Source organism: Rhagoletis pomonella, unplaced genomic scaffold (assembly GCF_013731165.1).
Source record: "Rhagoletis pomonella isolate Grant_MI unplaced genomic scaffold, Rhpom_1.0 Rhpom_scaffold_00003, whole genome shotgun sequence".
In the NCBI taxonomy this organism is placed as follows: Eukaryota; Metazoa; Arthropoda; class Insecta; order Diptera; family Tephritidae; genus Rhagoletis; species Rhagoletis pomonella.
Window position 1 is genome coordinate 78,787,504 of NW_023458557.1, and position 20,702 is coordinate 78,808,205.

Sequence of the window (20,702 nt, forward strand, 5' to 3'; positions counted from 1 at the left end):
GGGAAAATACATTGGATAACGAAGGTTCCGTTTTGCTGGAGAATGGCCTAGTTCTCGTATCGAATACTAACCTATTGCACATTCGTTATCGAATTGCTAACCAAGCCCAATGTTTATTGGGATGCATGCACATCAAAACACTTTCGTATGTGTGTCGGCAAGTGTTTGAATCTATAGTAAGCGTTTGCTGATGTTGACTTCAAAACGGTAGTGAAAATATAATTATCTGGCTCAATTGCAACGAAATCTCGCGTTCGCTCTCTCTCTCTCTCTCTCCCTCTCTTTCTCTCCCTAAACCAGGCTTTGAGTAATGACAAAATTTTGAAGTTGAAGGCTTGGCAGTTTTCTTTTGTGTGCCATTGTTGTTGCTTTTGTGTAATGTAATACATTTTTTGGACCAACTTCGAGAGCAGCAATCAAACTGAGGAAGCGCGTTGATTCATCTGCCAAACATACCTTTATGTGTGAGACTGCATGTGTGCATGCGCGTGTGTTTTTTTATGCATTGCGGAAGACTTTTTAGTCACCCTTCCCCTATTTTGCTGCAATGAGACACTCAATTGCAATGCTAATCACGTTTTAGGTTGAAAAACTTCCTTCAAGAAAAGAAGCTCACTAATAGTAACTAAAATAAAATCGTTCATAATGTCGACAGTAAAAAAGAGAGTTTTGGACGGACTTAAGACTTATAACTAATTTTTTCAGCAAAGCAGTTCGCTTATTACTTGATAATGGTATCGATGGTATGCCAGATGCGTTTTCAGAAAGTACTTGCTGTTTTTTTTTTTAGCAGCAGAAGTCATAAATCTCTAATCAGATATAGTCAGCTTCCAACCCATTTATCTTCCGTCTCGTGAAGTCTGTGAGCGAAGAACCGGGCGATCTCTTTTGGTAAAGTCAAGCGGGATTCAGTTGGTTGGGTCTTCGGGTTGGAAGGGAACAGAGACCATAACAATTATAAGAAATAAGATTATTGAATTATTATTATTGAACAATGGAAAAGTTGTTTTCGTCACCTGAGACGAAAATCGTTAGACTAAAAACTTTTTCATCTTCTCCTAAAAACTTTTTATCTCCTTTTATTTTAATTAAATTAATTTTCAATTTTATATGATTTTAAAATGTTGGCAAACGTCAGCAAAAAATCATGGCCGACGAATCGAGAGAATGAATTTACCAAGGCGAATTTATATAAGGTGGTGTTACTAGCTCAGCTGATTTTAGGTGCAATCCCGTATTCCTCGGACTCGGACTAGTAAAACTGTCAAAAAATAAAAATTCGCTCAGAGCGAGAGAGTAACATTGAAAAGTACGGGATCGCTTTCTAGTAAAAAATGGTAACTTCTGTCAACTTCAACATAACCTCCAAATTTTGGTTGTAAATTTTTGCTTATTTTGTATGTAAACACATTCAGCTCGCACATGTAAATAACCAAAAATACTTTCAAATTCATTAGAATCCACTTAAACAAGTAATTAAATACTTTTCAACATGAATTAGCAGAGTGCACTTTTCTTTTGTTTACAATTTGGTTGCCAAACACACTAAAGCTGATCGTTTGACACATTTACCAGAATTTACCAGCAAAAAATTCTCGGACTAAAACTGGTAACTTCTGACAGAGAGAGAACGGTATTTACTCTCTTTTTTCTCCTCTCAATAGTCAGAGAACCGAGTACGGGATCGATTTCCAGTAAAATCTGACTGATTCTGACTAGTCCGGATTCGTACGGGATCGCAACTTTTGTGTATGTGTTTCGCCGCACGGCTTCTGATATCAAATTGAAAAATTTTGTTTGAATTTCTACACACACTCCTACAGATTTTGACAGTTTATGCCGCCAAAGCAAAAACAAAATACATGTAAATTTTTGTTTTTGTACTCCTGCTATCACCTTATATTAATTCGCCTTGGATACAGATTTGATGACATGAAGAATCATGGCGTTGAATGTTTAACGCGTCAAATCTCCGAACTCAATTAAGAAGTTTCATTTCAATAAAATCCCATATAATTATGAAGAGAAGACGCAAATCATTTTGGTCTTGAAATAAACGTCTCGCGAGACGAAAAAAAAATCCCCGATAATTATTATGAAAAGACGTAAATAATTTCCATTTGAAAATAATCGTCCCGCGAGACGAAAAAAGATGTTTCTCGTAAATAATTATTATACAAAGACCAAAAAAAATGTCTCTTAAAACAAAGCGACGTTTTTTGATCCCAAATGTTAGGATAATAATTATTTTGGGTCTCTGGAAAGGAATATGAAAAAACGCTCTGAATTCTGGGCAGGTGTTTGCCAAATTTAGATGTGAGATGACTGCTTAATAGACTGCACCATCCCGATCTGAGCTGAGTCACAGAACTTCCGGTTTCCATAAGAAGCCGAGTTTCTCAAATCCCTGTTATTTTAGCGGGCTGTTGTTGTAGTAGCATCATACAAATTCCCCAAAAGATTTCGGGGGAATGATGCCAATGGCAGTCCTTGGCCAGATATGAATCTGCGTCGTTCTGATTAACTTGACATAGATGGAGTTACTTAAAAAGAGGAAACTAAGTGCGATTAAAAAGGTTCCTTCGTCGAAAATCCCACAGGAACTATCCATTCCTCAAAATATCTGAGTAATAAAAATTCTCTAAAATTTTCTCTCGAGTAGAGAAAGTTGCGCGAACGTAAATTTGTAGGAATTTGCAAGTTTCACAGCCAGTAGGGGTCTACGGTTGCATTTCAAACATAATAAATGTTTGTATTTTTTAAATTATTTCAGATGAACAAAAACCATGTATATTTCATGTTATTCTGACTTAAGCAAATATTTCAATTTCCTTATCGTAGTATCTGTCGGGTTTCCTAAATCGACTCTGGTTGTGATTGCGTTCCGATTACATTTTTTTTCAGCCGTGTACCTTTCAAATCATTGGAATCACCTGAATTAATTAAGTAACAAGTATTTACTTAAATTTTTTCATTAGAAAAATGCTCAAGTTTATAGATTTTTAAATTTAATGAACTTTTTAAAAAAAAAATTTCATCGACAAAAATGCAATCATGTGGCACACAATAATATGTTTACTAGATTGCGAGTTTTTGGTGGGAAGAATTTTTCCTCTCCAAGAGAACTGTCACTTTACGCTCTCAATTTTTGAGTGATGGATAATTTTTTGCACTGCACGAACGCGATTTGAATAAAAATCATGATAATTCGTACAAATTTGTTGCTTGACGAACAGACCTAATGTGTGATGAAGATATTAGTTTCGTGCGGAGCTATTTTACAAGCTCGAGGGCTCGGGCTTGTGTCGGTAAAAGTAACAGTTCAATATGTTACAGTACTTAGGCTGTAATAGCGTTAGAGTTACTTGGGTGTCTATGGGGAACTGTAACCTTTGTTGTTGTTGCAACAGCATACCAATTCCTCGGAGTTTTGGGTAGTGATGTTGAAGTGACAGTCCTTGGCCAGATATAAATCGGGATCGTTCCTTGGATACGTATCTGTGGTCATAAGCAATAGCCGCTTAAGTCGAAAGACCTTAATTTGAAAAAAAAAAAAAAAGTTTTAAACATGTGGATTGTAATGTAAGCCTTATAGGGAAACCAAATATTTTCGTTAATAACCTTTTTAAATAGCCTGGCCGCTAGCTAGATGGCGATTTGACATTCGCATGGAATAGTAGTTACAGTATAATATAACTCAATTATTTCTTAAGTCGAATTAGGCGTTTTTTGCTTATGACCACAGATATGCACATATAAGTCAGAAAAAAAAGGTTTACTTTCAAAAACATAGATGCAATCAGGGAAACTTCCTCTGTTGGCTGGGGGTGCTTTTCCACCGCAGCCGGTTCTGTGTTCCAATCCACCTATTATTCATGAAATTCATACAATGCTCCCAACAAAGGATTATTGGTTTAGCTTTCTCGCTGAATAAGTTTTATATTTTTTGTATAAAGAAACTTCTTCCTTCTATTTTCCATATTTAACTCGTTTCTATTGTTCTTTTAATAACAAGTTTTTATGAAACCTGCAGGTTTAGACATTTCGATCTGAGATCTAGCTTTCAATCCCTCGCGCTGTTCCCATTATATAAGTTATAATGTTCAAAACTTCTTGCGATGGTCAGCATGAAGCGTTAAACAGCTGAAAACCTGTTAATTCTTCTATAGAAAAATAAATTAGCTCCCACTTTACTCGTTTAACTAATATACATTAAGTGTGCTTCAAATCTGAATAATTAATAAGCTATTATGCGAGTATTGGAATTTGCGAAATTTCATAGACATTTAAGTATGTATGTAAACACCATTTTTAAATATTTCATATACTATAAGTATGACTACGACTTGCATTATCATAAGTAAAATTGTGTCTAGCATAGGAAGCGCGCTCCAACAACAGGTGGCGCATTAGCGTAAAGCGCTCCGAGTGCGGTGATGGTTTGCGCAAGCTTAACCTGACGGTATAGACAATGAAACGAGGACTAGAATAGAGAACATAAGAAAGTAAATGCGCCTGCTTCCGAACTCCGCGCTGCTTGTGAATCTAAAGCACGAGCAAGACTTTGGCAAGCGATCACTCTCAGCTAGTAAAACTACTACGTGACACTTAGTATTTCAGTGCGAACCAGCGTGTGTTTCAATTTAGATATTTTTTTCTTCGTGGGTAGACACTCAAGCACGCAGCTGTGCCGGAAAAGTAACTGCAATTATTGCAACACAATTATGGGTTGGACCACCAGCGGAATTGTTTATTTTTCCAAAATTTCATTGACCGAAATTCAATGAGAACCGAAAAAGAAATTAAAGAAGCGTAATACACATGCATTCACAAAAGGTAGACATAATAAAAGTTGTATGACTATTACTCAACTTCAGTTAGGCAGAGGCTCTATCAAATACACATCATTAGTTCTATAATTGCTTTTAATTTCAGTTACCTTGCTCTTTGAATTGGAGTTAAATGAAAACCAAACTTCTTTGATGTGCATCTTATAAGAAAATTTTACGTTTAATTTTATTAAGTTCCCAGCAAAACACCATTCAACCTTGTAAAGGCTGCGGAATCAACTAATTACTGGCATTTTTTTTCTAATTCAACTCAAGCGTATTGATAAAATTACTTGATATGATAAGCATTTGACTCACACATTAATCGGCTATTCGAATTACACAATATTTTTATTCATATGCGCCTTATATACTATCTCTTTGGGTGTGGAAATGTTTATTTAACGATCTTTGAACAAACAAAAATTGGGTATTTTCTATTTACATTTCGTATCGACACTACAAGAATCTTTCTTTCTACTATGCAAATATGATTATAGACATTTTCTAGATTTTCCTTAATACATACAATTAAAAAAAAAATCAAAAAATAAAAATTTAACTGCTTTATAGATTTTTTCTAATTCCAATTGCTTCTAGTATTCACATCCATAATTATCTATGTTACAAATTTCTGTAAATCCCATAGATTTAAATATTTTCTACCTTAACACTGATTCAAGCTAAAGATATGAATAAATACATACAGATATGGTTAATGATTTAGCACCAAAAATTATAAAAATCTATTTTTATATGGAAGAAAATGAAAAAGCACCCTCCACAAGAAGTTTTAAAAAATCAACGGTACTTTTTAGCGACTTGAAATTTGCACTTTATTAGACTAAAATTGAATCGGCTGCAAAACTGCATACCCGAAAATTAGCTAAAAAATTTTAAAATTTTGATGACAATTTTTAGAAATTTTAGTAATTTTTTTGAAATTAGCGCAAGTTTTGCAACTTTCAGTTATGTGGTTTCGGTAACAGATTGAATTATATTTTAAATGAATATTATTAAAAATAAATAAATAAACATAAGTTACAAACAATATCATTTTTAATTTTGGTGCAAAATCTCTGACCATAGCTGTCGTTAGCACACAATTCATTTAATCATAGTACTCACCTCTGTCCAAGCCATGGTGGCTGCAGTATTGTTAGCTGCAGCTTTCGCAGCAGCAGCGGTGGCGGCACGTTTGGATGGCGGTGCCACAGAGCGTCGAGTTGTAGTGCGTAATGCCTTGGTAAACGTTTGCGGATATGTCCGCCAGGTGCGTGCGACGGTTGTTGTTGTTGATGATTTGTTTAAGAGCAACGATGCTGATACTGATACAGTTGCCGATGGCGGTGTTTGCGGGAAGCGATGTACACCAACTTTTTCGTTGACCAATGATAACAGTGTGGCAGATGAGACTGTAATGGCGCTGGTGGCAACAAATGTTTGACTAATTCTGATGCAGTTCCAATTAAATTCTGCGTGATATAGCGAAAAATTAAAAGATAGCGTAACTACATGGAAAAATATACAAGTTGATATAAACTAATAGACGCATTTTTTGAATATGCTTAGCTTTACTATTGCATTGCTGGCAAATTTCCAATCCCTATTTTCGACATTAACATGTGTTTTTCTTTAAAAGTGCCATTTTTTACTCACCTGTTTGACTCAGTGCAGTTGTTTGCACGCTACGCTCATGCTACTTCCAAACGCCGATACCAAAAACAAAAAAACAATTTTCGTATTAATTAAATGCACTGCCTTTGCATGTAATCTAATTTGGGATCGTAGCAAAACCGTGAGGTTTTTTGCTATTTTTTTTAGGTTGGTCTAGTCGTGGGTAACAAAATTTAGCAAAATATTTGGTAATGCTGTCTAAAGTGGTCCGCTGCTGTGGGAGTGCTCTGCTCCAGCATTTCCACCACGACCACTGTTGCTTCTTCGTTAAGCTGGTTCTCCTTCACTTCTTTTCTACCTTTGGTAGCAAATCTCTGCCGCGTTGGTTGTTTGGTTGTTTTTTTTTTTTTGTTTCTTCAGTGATCACCAGCAGCTTCGCTGGCTTAAGATTTTGTTTCTGTGTTTTAGCTTCTGCTTTCTTTTTCGCTATTGGAGAATCGAAATATGTTTTGGGCGATTTGGTTTTTTCTTTCACAATTCTCCTTTTCTAAAATTAAGTTTTTGATTTTATTGTGGCTGTTCTATTATTCCTCGTCTAGTTATTTCTCGATTATTTTGCACTTCACTTACGCACTTCTCTTTCTACAAAAGTTTTCTTTTCAACATTTGTAATTTTTGCCGTCCTCTTGCTCTCGTTTTTTTTTTTAACTTTTTTGTCTTTTTCTTTGCACTTAAAAGGGAATTTCGATTTCTCTATATCGTTGAAAATCTGAAAGTTGCAATTTTGAATTCGACCGGAATATGTTGCGATGGCTGGGAGCGAAATGAAATAAAACAATTTTCCTTGTTTTTTGCTTTTAACTAGAAGATGTCGGAATATTATGTAAATTCAAACTAATTCTGCTGTCTTCTTAATTCTTGCTTCCTTTTCAACTTGATTGTCACATTGCACCCAGCAAGCAATAGGCTTCGAATCGGAGCACTTGACGAAAGATGTCAAAGATGACCTTTACCCGGATTAAAGGCCCTACACACGCAGTAGTGAAAATAATAGGTTCATTCCTTATCTTTTTGGACTAAAATCTGAAAAGTGTCAAAATGCCTGAGCGTAAGGAAAATGCGCGCACTAAAAGAGAATAACAGGAAAAGTAAAGGAACGCAAGAAACCACATTTTTAGTCCAAAGAATGGCAACAACAAAACTAACGTCAAATAAGAATGGAAATGTAGTACAAAACACATTCACACAAGCACAAGCGCAATAAACACTAAGGTCGGTGTTATGCAGACAAACTTTTGTTTGCCAAATTAAATGGCGGCTGCTTAGTTTGCTCGGAGGTGGTTATGTCGAGTTTGGCACAGGGTTGCACGTTCATTATGGTTTTCTTGGCTATTGCCAACACGAAATGAGAATTTCAGATGTACATAACGCGCAAAATTTAAAATTTTTGTATATGACAACACCGAATTTGCTGCAGTTTGACCAAACAAAATTAGTTTGCTGTGAGAGGTTCGCCAAACTCGCTCTCTCCGAGTTTGCTGCAACAACAATTGCACGCAGTTTGCCAAACAAAAGTTCTGCATAACACCGACCTTATTATATCGATTATTTTTTGCCTCCCAATTCCAATTCACTTTTTAGATTATTCTCACTTTTTGCGTATTCTTTAATTTCCGTTAATTTAAATTCAGTTGAGTCTGACACTTTTCAAGATTTTGCCAGAAAAAATTCTTCTGACTAAGTCTGACTACTTCGGACTGTCCCTGAGTGTTGCTCTCTCATTTTTGCTGTAATTTCCGAGTTAAGGAACGCTTTTTGGACTAAATCTGACTACTTCGGACTTTTTCTGACTATTTCTGGGAGATAAGGAACACTCCTAATAGGTTTGTATAGTAACCAATAGTCAGTTGCGTACACGCGATGTTTACGCTCTTTGAGCGTGTGCTCGTTATCTGCCCATGCCTGATGATAACCCAAAAAATTTGCCAGAGAGCACTGAATTGAGAGCGTAACAACACGGGAGAGCTGCAATTTTTGCTAGTAAAATTTTTACTAGCAGAAATTAGTTAGCAGAAGAAGAAGAAGAATAAATGTCAAAAGCCGCCATTTGTTGAATTGGTTTAGCACAAACAAAAGTGAAATGAGTGGAAATCAAAATATTAATGATGTACTAGACTGTGTAAAAGCTTGTGTGTAAAGCTCGTCGGCGATTTCAAGCATCCGTTGTTGGTTACCCCAGCAACCGAGGCAATCGGAGATCGTCGTGTCACACGTACTTGTTGTCGGCTCGTGTTGATGGAAAATCAAACATTTTTGATTTTCCATCAACGCGACCGCTTGACAAGCTGTCTGTTTGATAGTGGCGCAAAGCGTTGACAAGCATTAGTGTGTTAGTTTGTTGTGATATGTAAAATGAGCAAGTTCGCGGAAGATAAAGATTTTACGTTTGCGTTTGCGGTTGACGTTTTGTATATAAACTTTTCATCCACAACTTTTTCTTTTTAGTCTTTCTTTTTTTCTAATAAAACTACTGCAGTGGCAAGTAGCAAAAAATCGTCATCCGATGAAGACATGTTTACGTCCGCCCACTACGAAATTTTATTGCAAATGGTGTTGACGCTTTATGCTTGAGTGTCGCCGGGCAAGCTTCAAGCACCCGACATTCAACCCGACACTCACACATGTACTCGTTGCTGGGGTAACCAACAACGGATGCTTGAAATCGCCGACGAGCTTAAAGCAAAGAGTTTAAAACTGATTTATAAATAGTAAAATGTTTACAGCAGAATATCAAAAGGGTGCAACAACTATTCACTTGCAAGTTTTAACTAGTTTTGCGTTCAGTAACTTTTTCTGCTAGTTTTCTCTTCTTCTCAATTTTACGCTCTATTTTGCTTCTACGTTCTCGCTGCAATGTTTTACTGGAGAAGTTACTATACAAACCTAATGTAAATTTTAGGTTTTTTTTCAGATTACATTCGTCATCACTTGGGATTGCACCTCGTAGAACTTTGTGTGTGTGTGCAGTGTTTCCAGGTCTTCGGCATGAGAAAACGTCCCTCTTGGTCTGAAAAAACGTCATTTCCTACCCAAAAACGCCTTTTCCATGTATGCACACAGAATTGTTCTTATTAAACTTTTATTGTATACAAAGATACATATGTACCTAAGGTATATTAAAATGTCATTTCGAGAGAGCACATTTAAAATTCATTAGTGGTATTCACAAAGTGAGCAAGTGGCCTGGTACTCTGACAAAAGAGCAGATGAGCTCAAGCAGCAACTGTTGACAACAATTTGTAAACTGTTTTGAGATCGTTAATATAAAAATCATTTTATACATACATTGTGATCAGCTGATTAAGCCATCAACATTTTGATCGATGTTGGATGCTTTTCTTTTGTTTATTTAATGTTTATTATTTTTCCATAAAAGCCTAGCACATTATATAACAAACACAATATAAATCCACATTTCAAACTTTGTGCAAAAATTATGAAAAATCTGGAAAATTTCAGCTAGAATTTCAACTTTTTATTCAGTTTTTTTAGAATTCTTTGTATATGCAGTTTGATAGCGCATTAAATTTCAGGGTAATAATGTGTAAGTTTTAAGTTGCTAAAGAATGGCGTTAATTTTTAATAATTTTTTTTCTTGTTGTAGAAGATGCTAAGTTACGTTCTGTCAAGAAGGAACATAGCAATATTTCAGCCGGTTTTGCGTTCATTACATTTTCAATGAAGTCTTAAAAAGTCGCCTACATTTTTCTGACTTTTTGTGCTACTGCAGCTTTTAATATGCAATTGCAAACATTGCAATAAGCCTCTTAACCTCAAGTGTTAACACAACCAACCTTTGAACGCGGGATCCTTAGTCCAGGAATAATAATATTTTGAGGCACCTGCTGCAAAAAACAAAGCTTGTAAAGATTTATTAAGAAAATAATTCAAAATCAGTTCTACTACAAATTTGCCGAAAGTGTGAGCGTAAGTACTTACTCTACAAGCAAATAGTACGCTATACATTGAATATATTGTGCATAGAGAAAAATTACAGGGAAGTTAAAAAACGCAATTCTTTACACGAAAAACGTCCAAACGTCAACAGGATACAAAAAACGTCCAAATGACGTTAAAAACGTCAACCTGGCAACGCTGTGTGTGTGGGCCTGTGTGTGGATATAACAAATCGGCAAGTACTAAATTTTATAAATACTAGAGCTGAAAAACTATCCATGGTACTATGGATACCTTCGAATGGTTCCTTTTTTTTGCAATATCGAATGGTCGTTGGCCACTATCGATAGTCTTTGATGAAATATACATATTTAGGGGATTCCGTTAAAGTCGTAAAGTCTTAAGCCGTGTAAAACTTGTAAGTTTACTGGGCTTTTATTGGAACACCCCTTTGTGGACATGATTCAATAATAAAAGGGTTGCTCAAAAAGCAGTTTTCTCGCTCCCTCTTGACAAAATCGTCTCCCTTAGCAAGACACTGTGTGTTGGTTCGTGTGTGTGTGCAAAGCTTTTGTAAGGGAGCTAAGGGAGTGCCGAAACTTAATGTCAATAATCAGCAAACCTTTAATTATTAAATCATGCTTTGTGGAAAGGTGTAAATAGGTGCGTAAAGTGACTGTTTGATAGGTCAACCAGGATTTTGTGAAGCAATTTTTGTTTCGTAGTATTTTCCATAACATCCCGCCATCTTGTCTCTATCACTCTTGGTTAAAATACAATTAAAAATGCCAAAAATTAGGAGAAAACTTAAATCAATACAGTTAGTGGAAGAAATTCATTAATTTTATTCGCGTATTATTTTTTTAATCTTTTTGATTATTTTATCATAAATTTTAGTATAGAAATTTCGGCCCTTCGGCAACACTGAAGTGCGCATCAAATTTACCGTGTCTGCGAAAATCATTTCAGCGCGAGTAATTTTGCTACTTGCGCATTGCAGGTAAATATTTTTAAGCGCAGGCGTTTATACTCAGGTGCAGTTCCCATGCCCTGGGAGGTTCCTGTGCCTGAAATACCTGAAGCACACGAAAGTTCAGAAGTGACGATATCATCTGTTGATGCCCAGACGCAAACTGAGCAAGCCTGCAAGAAATGGGTATTTTCTTACAAAATTATGCTCACATAAACACGTCAGGACCTAGATTTACACTAATATACATACATACGCACGTAGAAGAAAACATTATATTATTTTTTTTATAAGTGCCGGATGATTTTTAGAATTAAATATTTAAGTAGGAAACTAAACGCTCAAAAACATTGGGCGAATAAAAATAAAAAATACTTAAAACAATTTCATAAAAAGTTTCTTTAATTTTTTTTTTCGTGGCTTCCTTTATCAGGTATTCGTTTCTGTCTATATGAATATGTACATGTAAGATGCGAATGCAATTAAAATTCTTTGAAGATGATATTGAAGTAATTCTTAAAATTTGTATACATACATATGTTTGCATTTATACTGATGCTAATTTGTAGCAAACATAGCACTCGCACCTCAAAGGGATAATTTGTTTGTTTACAGTTTTTTGACATTATAACTAACTACGAGAGAGTTGGAGCCAGTTGTCACTTCTACCTTATTGAATATGCCATGAACGAAAGACACAAGATGACGCCTTAAGGAAAGAAAGAAAAAGGTTATTTTCTAGCTGTTGAAATCTCGACGCCATCTTTGTTGTAAGAAGTAAACAACGAAGAGAACAAAAAAAAAACGCGTAATTGTTGAACGCATGAATAATCATTATTATTATGCAAATTCTTCTATAAATCATGCCGTTCTGTTAAATTATTAAATTTAGAAAATTGCAGTAAAAAGCCACCACCAAATTGTAAACAACGACCAAATGTAAATAAACGGCTAATGTCAAAGTCGCCCAACTTTTTTCCTAAATGCGATTATAACGGGCTACTAAGAAGAAGTCGCGATCTTGTATTTTTGGTTCATGGAATATGCCTTGGGTGGTAGCGATAAAAGCCATACTTCTTCTTAAGAGCACGGTTATGTCAAATTATCGCCTGTTTTGCTTTGCCTACATATCCGCGTATACATACACATCCACGTAATTATATGCCCTGCAAACAAATGCTCCCTAAATCTTTAAAAGTATCGAAAGTTTATTATAAGCATATGAAGCAGTTGACAAGAACTAGTGAAGAAATTTCTGTACAATTTCTTAAAGAAAATTCATGAAAAAATTCTTAAACCATTTAGAATACTCTGAAATCCTGGTATGCAAGGTATACATATACATACGAATATGAATACATAAAGAAGCTGTTGTTGACACATCGTGTTCATACCAACGGTAAATGTGGTTTTGGTATGATTGCTACAACCTGTAAATTATTAGGGGTCCTCATCTAAAGTGATAAAGGGATAAATTGCTTAAATTTATCAATTTGTCCGCATTCTTTCACGAACGTACCTTGGTAAATAATTGCATAAAGGCTCAGTTAGGCTATCTGCACACTTGTCGTCCAATCATAGTTGCGTTATCGTCTCGCCCTGAAATTTCGAGCCGAGTACATGCATTTCTAAACTTAACTTAATTTAAACTTACCATAAGAAATCATCAATGATTACTCAACACGTTAACTTAATTAACATTTTGTTTTGTGTTTTCTTTTTCAGCTCTTTGACAGTTTGCCGCCTAAAATGCCACATCAAAAAATGCATGCAAACAAATGTGTTGGCGTGCATTTATGTATTTTTGAGAAATACAAAAATGAAAATTTGGCAAGCAATTATCAAGAGTTTATCACTTTTGATGAAGACCCCTCTTGTTTAATACATCTTGGTCTTGGTTGTATTCATGTCCCGAAGGAAATTGCAACCATGCATGTAAGCGTTTGGAAAGCAGTTTCAAATTCAACATACACTTAGAGGTTGCCGGGTTTATGCGAACTGTGAAAATGAACATCAGCTAACATGGCTTAACAATCAAATTGAAATCTTCGTCAAACGGTTATCATTTATAGAAGATAATTAACTTCATTATACGCTTTTAGGATAGTGATTCAAATAGATAAATTGCCAAGGTTAAAAAGAAACTACTCTTTAATGCACTCTAATGCAACGCTGCAAAAAATTTGGGCTGGCAATGCCTTAGCTCCGAAAATGTGTTGAATTTGATAGGTGACCGAGCCGTAGGTGGTGGATTCGTTCTTCGTTCTTTTTGCCAAGTACACGAATCGAGGCGTGTAGTGTTTGAAAAAGTTGGTCAGAAAAATCATTAAACATCCAAAATGGTATGTAAAAAATATTAAAAAGCTATAGGAAAACAGAAAGTGTTCGCCTTAGGGAATAAAATTATTGGTTTATCTTGTGACAAATCGTGCGAATGATTATGTAAATCCGCCTTGAATTTAATCGAAATCTGTGGTGCTGCATAATGGCGAAGGTCGATTATTCGCCTGCATGTACGAGGCACCGAAGAGCTATTCGTTCAATTGAGTGACGTATGCAATTTCATAAAAAAAAGGAATATCTCAAGGGCAAAATTTTCAATTTCCTTGTCGATAATTCTGTTTTCCAAGCATGAAAATATCATAGCCTCTACTTAAACTAACATTCGCATGTATTTTCCCTGTGATGCTTCTTTTATATTGCGTGCGCTGATGGCGTGATGGATTCGTGCATATGGATGTGTAGGTCAACTTTACTGTCGACGAAATCCGTGCTTTGATGGACAAGAAGCGTAATGTCCGCAACATGTCCGTCATTGCTCACGTCGATCATGGCAAATCCACCTTGACTGATTCCTTGGTAAGTAGTAAATAATCCTTTCATAACCTAGATTCTCACTGACTCACATACATTTTTCGCTGTTCGGGTCGAGTGACGTTAGCAGCGAGTAGAATCTTATGCATTTCACAACTTGATCTAATCGCTTTGTTTACCTATACACTTTTCCGCAGGTGTCGAAGGCTGGTATCATTGCTGGTGCCAAGGCTGGTGAAACTCGTTTCACTGACACCCGTAAGGATGAACAAGAGCGTTGCATTACCATCAAGTCAACGTAAGTTATTTTCTATATTTTGTGTATAGGTTTGACTTGTTGTAAAAAAATACGTATTCCTAAACCTCCAGTGCCATCTCGATGTACTTCGAAGTTGAAGACAAGGATCTTGTCTTCATCACCCACGTCGATCAGCGTGAAAAGGAATGCAAGGGTTTCTTGATTAATTTGATCGATTCACCCGGTCACGTCGATTTCTCCTCAGAAGTAACAGCTGCTCTTCGTGTAACTGACGGTGCTTTGGTCGTCGTCGATTGTGTGTCTGGTGTGTGTGTACAAACAGAGACTGTGTTGCGTCAAGCTATCGCTGAACGTATTAAGCCAATCTTGTTCATGAACAAGATGGACCGTGCTTTGCTTGAATTGCAATTGGAAGCTGAAGAATTATACCAAACTTTCCAGCGTATTGTTGAAAACGTAAACGTCATTATTGCTACCTACAACGATGATAGTGGGCCAATGGGTGAAGTGCGTGTGGACCCCTCAAAGGGTTCTGTCGGTTTCGGTTCAGGTCTGCACGGTTGGGCTTTCACCCTTAAGCAGTTCTCCGAAATGTACTCTGAGAAATTCAAGATCGATGTCGTCAAGCTAATGAACCGGTAAGTTCAAAACGCATGCAAATCTTTTGATTTTTTTAATTTTAATTTTAAAATTTACAAGTGGTTTATGGAAATAGATTTAAGAAATGCTTTTAGCACAGTATGTGTTGCACGCAAGAAGTATGCCCAGTTTGGAGAAATCCTAGTGGGTATATTTCTATTGACCGTGCGACAAGTGCATCTACAATAAAAGCAGATTAAACCGGTCTGCTGTTTCAGCGGCACCGATATCGACGCTTTGTAACGCTGTTCTGGAACCTCTTTCTTAATGTTCAATCGGAATATGCTGAAGATTTGTCGAGACATATATTACTAACGCTTAAGAATCGCGAAAATAGGGTGTGGTGTACTTTCGGGAATAAATTACATACACATACACAACCCTAATCAGTTAAAAGATTTTAATTGAAAATTATACTTTTCTTAAATTCAGTTTGTGGGGTGAGAACTTCTTCAATGCCAAGACCAAGAAATGGCAGAAACAAAAGGAAGCTGATAACAAACGTTCCTTCTGCATGTACATCTTGGACCCCATCTACAAAGTGTTCGATGCCATCATGAACTACAAGAAGGAAGAAATTGGCACATTGTTGGAAAAGATCGGTGTTGCCATCAAACACGAAGATAAGGACAAGGACGGCAAAGCCTTGCTGAAGGTCGTTATGCGCACATGGCTGCCAGCTGGTGAAGCTTTGCTTCAGATGATTGCCATTCACTTGCCTTCACCTGTGGTCGCCCAGAGATACCGTATGGAAATGTTGTACGAGGGTCCACATGACGATGAGGCTGCCATCGCTGTGAAGAACTGCGATGCTGATGGACCATTGATGATGTACATTTCGAAAATGGTACCGACGTCCGATAAAGGACGTTTCTACGCTTTCGGTCGTGTGTTCTCTGGTAAAGTGGCTACTGGCCAGAAGTGCCGCATCATGGGCCCCAACTATGTCCCCGGCAAGAAGGAAGATTTGTACGAAAAGGCCATCCAGCGTACAATTTTGATGATGGGTCGTTATGTAGAAGCCATCGAAGATGTGCCTTCCGGCAACATTTGCGGTCTCGTCGGTGTTGATCAATTCTTGGTGAAGACCGGTACTATTACCACATTCAAGGATGCCCACAACATGAAGGTGAGTACCATGCGCTGCAAAATATGTAAAAAAAAAACTTTTGATAGTATTTTATGATGATACCTAACACAGACCTGTACTGAAACACTTATGAAAGATAATTGTCTCCTGAACTTATTAATCTAAAAGCATATGTAGCTTTACAATATTTTACAAGTAAAATTATAATTTAATTTTGATTTGCTTTTAAGGTGATGAAATTCTCCGTGTCGCCTGTGGTGCGTGTTGCCGTCGAGCCCAAGAATCCCGCCGATTTGCCCAAATTGGTGGAAGGTCTCAAGCGTTTGGCCAAGTCCGATCCTATGGTACAATGTATTATTGAAGAATCTGGTGAGCATATCATTGCTGGCGCCGGAGAATTGCACTTGGAAATTTGCTTGAAGGATTTGGAAGAAGATCACGCTTGCATTCCATTGAAGAAGTCCGACCCTGTTGTATCTTACCGTGAAACCGTATTCGAGGAATCGAACCAAATGTGCTTGTCCAAATCGCCCAACAAGCACAATCGTCTGATGATGAAAGCTTTACCCATGCCTGATGGTTTGCCAGAGGACATTGATAACGGTGATGTGAGCTCGAAGGACGATTTCAAACTTCGTGCCCGTTACTTAGCTGAGAAATACGATTATGATGTGACAGAAGCCCGTAAGATCTGGTGTTTCGGTCCCGACGGCACTGGGCCCAACTTCATTCTGGATTGTACCAAATCTGTACAGTACTTGAACGAAATCAAGGATTCCGTTGTTGCTGGTTTCCAGTGGGCCACCAAAGAAGGTATCATGGCTGAGGAGAACCTGCGTGGTGTTCGCTTCAACATCTATGATGTGACGTTGCACGCTGATGCTATCCATCGTGGTGGTGGCCAAATCATTCCAACAACACGTCGTTGCTTGTACGCTGCAGCCATTACTGCTGGCCCACGTTTGATGGAACCCGTTTACTTGTGTGAAATTCAGTGCCCTGAGGTTGCTGTCGGTGGCATCTACGGTGTACTGAACAGGCGTCGTGGTCACGTATTCGAGGAAGCTCAAGTCGTAGGCACACCTATGTTCGTTGTCAAAGCCTACTTGCCCGTAAACGAGTCGTTCGGTTTCACCGCCGATTTGCGTTCCAACACCGGTGGCCAAGCTTTCCCACAATGTGTGTTCGACCATTGGCAAGTGTTGCCTGGTGACCCCTGCGAACCTAGCAGCAAACCATACCAGATTGTGCAAGATACACGTAAGCGTAAGGGTTTGAAGGAGGGTCTCCCTGACTTGTCCCAATACCTCGATAAATTGTAAGCGCTTCGAGAAGTTTAGTGTGTGTTTGTTGATGTACCGGCGCAGATGGAGAGAAGAACAAGGAGAAATTATACAAAATAATAAAAAAGATAAATACATAATTACAACAATATAAACCTAAAATATACATACTACATATATTTTTCATAATTTGAATTTGAGGCACATGGAATGTACTACTGCTGTTAATCGGACGCAATTTATTATTTGTGTAAGCGATTAATTTGATGTACTACATAAATTGTTTACTTTATTTTAATTAATTTTAATAAGTGACTCAATATTGACTCGCTTTTCCTTTTCTTGATTTTCTTTGCGTTTTAGTTTTTGCTTATTGCCTTGAATTATGTTTGCTGAGCATTGGGCATTGGTGCATTTTCAATATCTGCTGTATCTGTGATTAATTTTTAGTACAATCGCGGTGTTTGTTTTAAATTGTGAATATTTCAAAACTGGGAAAAGATGATGCCGTACAGAGGTGCAGAAAAAGGTAATTACGATTTGGGTAGGAGAGAATGCAAATAAATTGGGAATGATAAATGGTTTTAAAAACTTGACTCGAATGCTTGGAGAAAGAGATTTTAAAGTTTTTGTGCTTGTGCTATAAATGCCTAAAATTGTCAAATTAGAGATTTGCCTAAAACTATGCAAGATAAAAACTTAAAAGAGGTACACAAATAAATTGGCTATGTGAAATATAGGTAATGCTTCCATGAAGATGTTGCATATTTCTTAGGCGCTTCCCTCTAGGCCGGATGAAGCGATTATCAATAATCAGTGCGACCCACACTGGTTCAGATTTGAAGACATTTATGTACATGATTTAAAGCGGTGACGGATCTGCTTCAAATCACCGATAGGCAGAGAGAGCTTTAATTCTGCACGCGCCTATACAAAATGTATAGAAAGCTAAAAAGAGCTTTGCACGCGGGCAAGGCAGTGCCCGTCACCGATTTAAAGCATTTTCAAAGACTTCATGGAGAGTGTAACTACTTTTAGCCAATGTGCGCCAAAGAGCTATTGGGATAACAACGTTCATTAAACCCAGGTAAGATATTCAGGGCTATCGCAAAATCCATCGTAGTTCGAGTTTTCGTGTAATTTACGAAAATTCTATCACTGAATGCTAATAGTGACGAACGTAGCGTCTAAAAGTTAACTTTTACATTTCAAAGCTCGCTCAACCACCAGAGGGAGTCTCGATTGTCTCTTACGACGACGATTGCTCGATCATGGCGGCTGGGAATGGAATTGATGACCTGTGTTCGAAAGTAAATGGGTATCTCTCCGAACTTTCTCGCTTCTTCACTGCAAAGTGTCTAGCCCTCTCCCCTACGAAATCCTCTGCGACCCTGTTCACAACCTGGACGAAGGAGGTCAGGCTACCGCTGGGAATTCACGTCGATGACACACCAATTCCGACGGTGAATAACCCCAAAATACTCGGAGTAGCATTCGACAGCCTGCTCTCCTTCTCTGCGCACACAACCGCTATTGTCAATAGAGTACAGAGCCGCAACAAGGTCCTCAAGTCGCTAGCCGGCAGTACTTGGGGCAAAGACAAAGAAACGTTGCTGGCAACATACAAGGCAATAGGCCGGCCGGTTTTGAACTACGCAGCGCCAGTGTGGTCGCCGGGGACTAGTAGGACGCAGTGGACGAAGCTACAGACTGCACAGAACACCGCACTCAGGACAGCGACAGGATGCCTCCTGATGTCGCCCGAACACCATCTTCACGGCGAGGCGCAAATGCTCCCCGTAAAGGAGCACATCATGCTCTGCAAGCAGTTCCTGGTCGGGAGCCACAGAAGTGGCCACCCAAACAGACAGCTGCTTGCAGAGGAGCCCTCGCCTAGGCACGTCAGACTAGACCTGTGAATGCCGTTCTAGGCATACCGCCCCCGGACACAGACGAGACGGAGCTTCATCTGCCTCGGGAGACGCGAACGACACTTGCACAACTTCGCTCCGGCTACTGCAGCAGGTTAAACTCGTACCTGAGTAGATTGAATGAGGATGTGCCAAATGAGTGTCCAGCATGCGGAGAGACCCCACATGACTCGAAACATCTCTTCGCATGCCCGGAAAACCCGACAACCCTGACGGCCTTGTCCCTGTGGACCAACCCCGCAGAAGCTGCACGCTTCCTAGGGCTGCCGTTAGTGGAACTTGACGACAACGACTGAGATACCAACCGACCTGGGCGGGGTTGTTGTAGCCGCTACAACAACAACAACGTAGCGTCTACTTTGAATACCCATTGAAATAAGTTCCAGCTGCTAGAACCTGCTGCACTTGTGTTGTATCTTTCAATCTTTCATAGACTGGGACCCTTCACATTGGCAAATCCCCATACAAACTGTGGCAAGAAGTAGTAATTGAGATCCGATTTTACCACTTACCCTCAACCGCCGTCTTCATGATCTCTTATGCTGACGGCTGCTCGATAATGGCGCCAGGGAATGGAATTGATGACTTGTGCTCGAAAGTAAACGCTACCTCTTCGAACTTTCTCGCTTCTTCACTGCAAGGAGCCTAACCCTCTCCCCTACGAAATCCTTGGCAGCCCTATTTACCACGTGGACGAAAGATGTCTGACTAAATGCCCCGAAACCCCATCCCGATGGCAATTTCTAGCAACGTTTTATCAATTTAGAAGTTGCAACAGTCTTGTAAATTTTAATCAGCACTGCAGGATTGCCGCTTTTGTTAGAGTACAGAGTCGCAACAAGATCCTGAAGTCGCTAGACACCCGCACCTGTGGCAAAAACAAAGAAACGTAGTTGGTAAGATACAATTTAATTGCCCAACCGGTTCTGAACCATGCAACGCCCGTATAATCGCCAGGAACTAGCAGGACGCAGTGGATGAAATCACATACCTGCCAAAACACGGCACTCCGGACCATCACGAGATGCCTTCTGATGTCGACACAGCACCACCAAGGTAAAAATTATCCGCTTCACGAGCCGCCATACTATGCTATGTAAGCAGCTACTGCTTGCTGCAGAGCCCTCGCCTAGGTACGTCAGAATTCATATATACGAAATTACGCAGGAAGTCCAGAGGTTAATAAAACAACCTCTGGACCATTATAGCACCAACGTCCCTCAATCATTGTCGTCAAGCCGATCTAGGCAGGACCAAGTAAGCCGCTACAACGCTCCACTGGATGTCGTAATCGGAATCTAATCATCATCACC

General features: G+C 38.4%; 1 protein-coding gene and 1 long non-coding RNA gene across 2 annotated transcripts; one reads left to right on the forward strand and one right to left on the reverse strand.

Moving 5' to 3' along the window:
• Window positions 1-3,144: 3,144 nt before the first annotated feature.
• LOC118735594 lies at window positions 3,145-7,417 on the reverse strand. The gene is made up of 3 exons (XR_004992615.1): window positions 6,489-7,417; window positions 5,958-6,304; window positions 3,145-3,535 (listed from the first exon to the last, which is right to left on the reverse strand). It is a non-coding gene; the product is annotated as an uncharacterized LOC118735594 (long non-coding RNA).
• Window positions 7,418-13,696: 6,279 nt separating this feature from the next.
• LOC118735596 (elongation factor 2) lies at window positions 13,697-17,631 on the forward strand. The gene is made up of 6 exons (XM_036465429.1): window positions 13,697-13,715; window positions 14,119-14,232; window positions 14,385-14,485; window positions 14,557-15,084; window positions 15,518-16,214; window positions 16,406-17,631. The coding sequence occupies exons 1-6, from the start codon at window positions 13,713-13,715 to the stop codon at window positions 17,495-17,497; spliced, it is 2,535 nt and encodes an 844-aa protein (XP_036321322.1). The 5' UTR covers window positions 13,697-13,712; the 3' UTR covers window positions 17,498-17,631.
• Window positions 17,632-20,702: the final 3,071 nt, after the last annotated feature.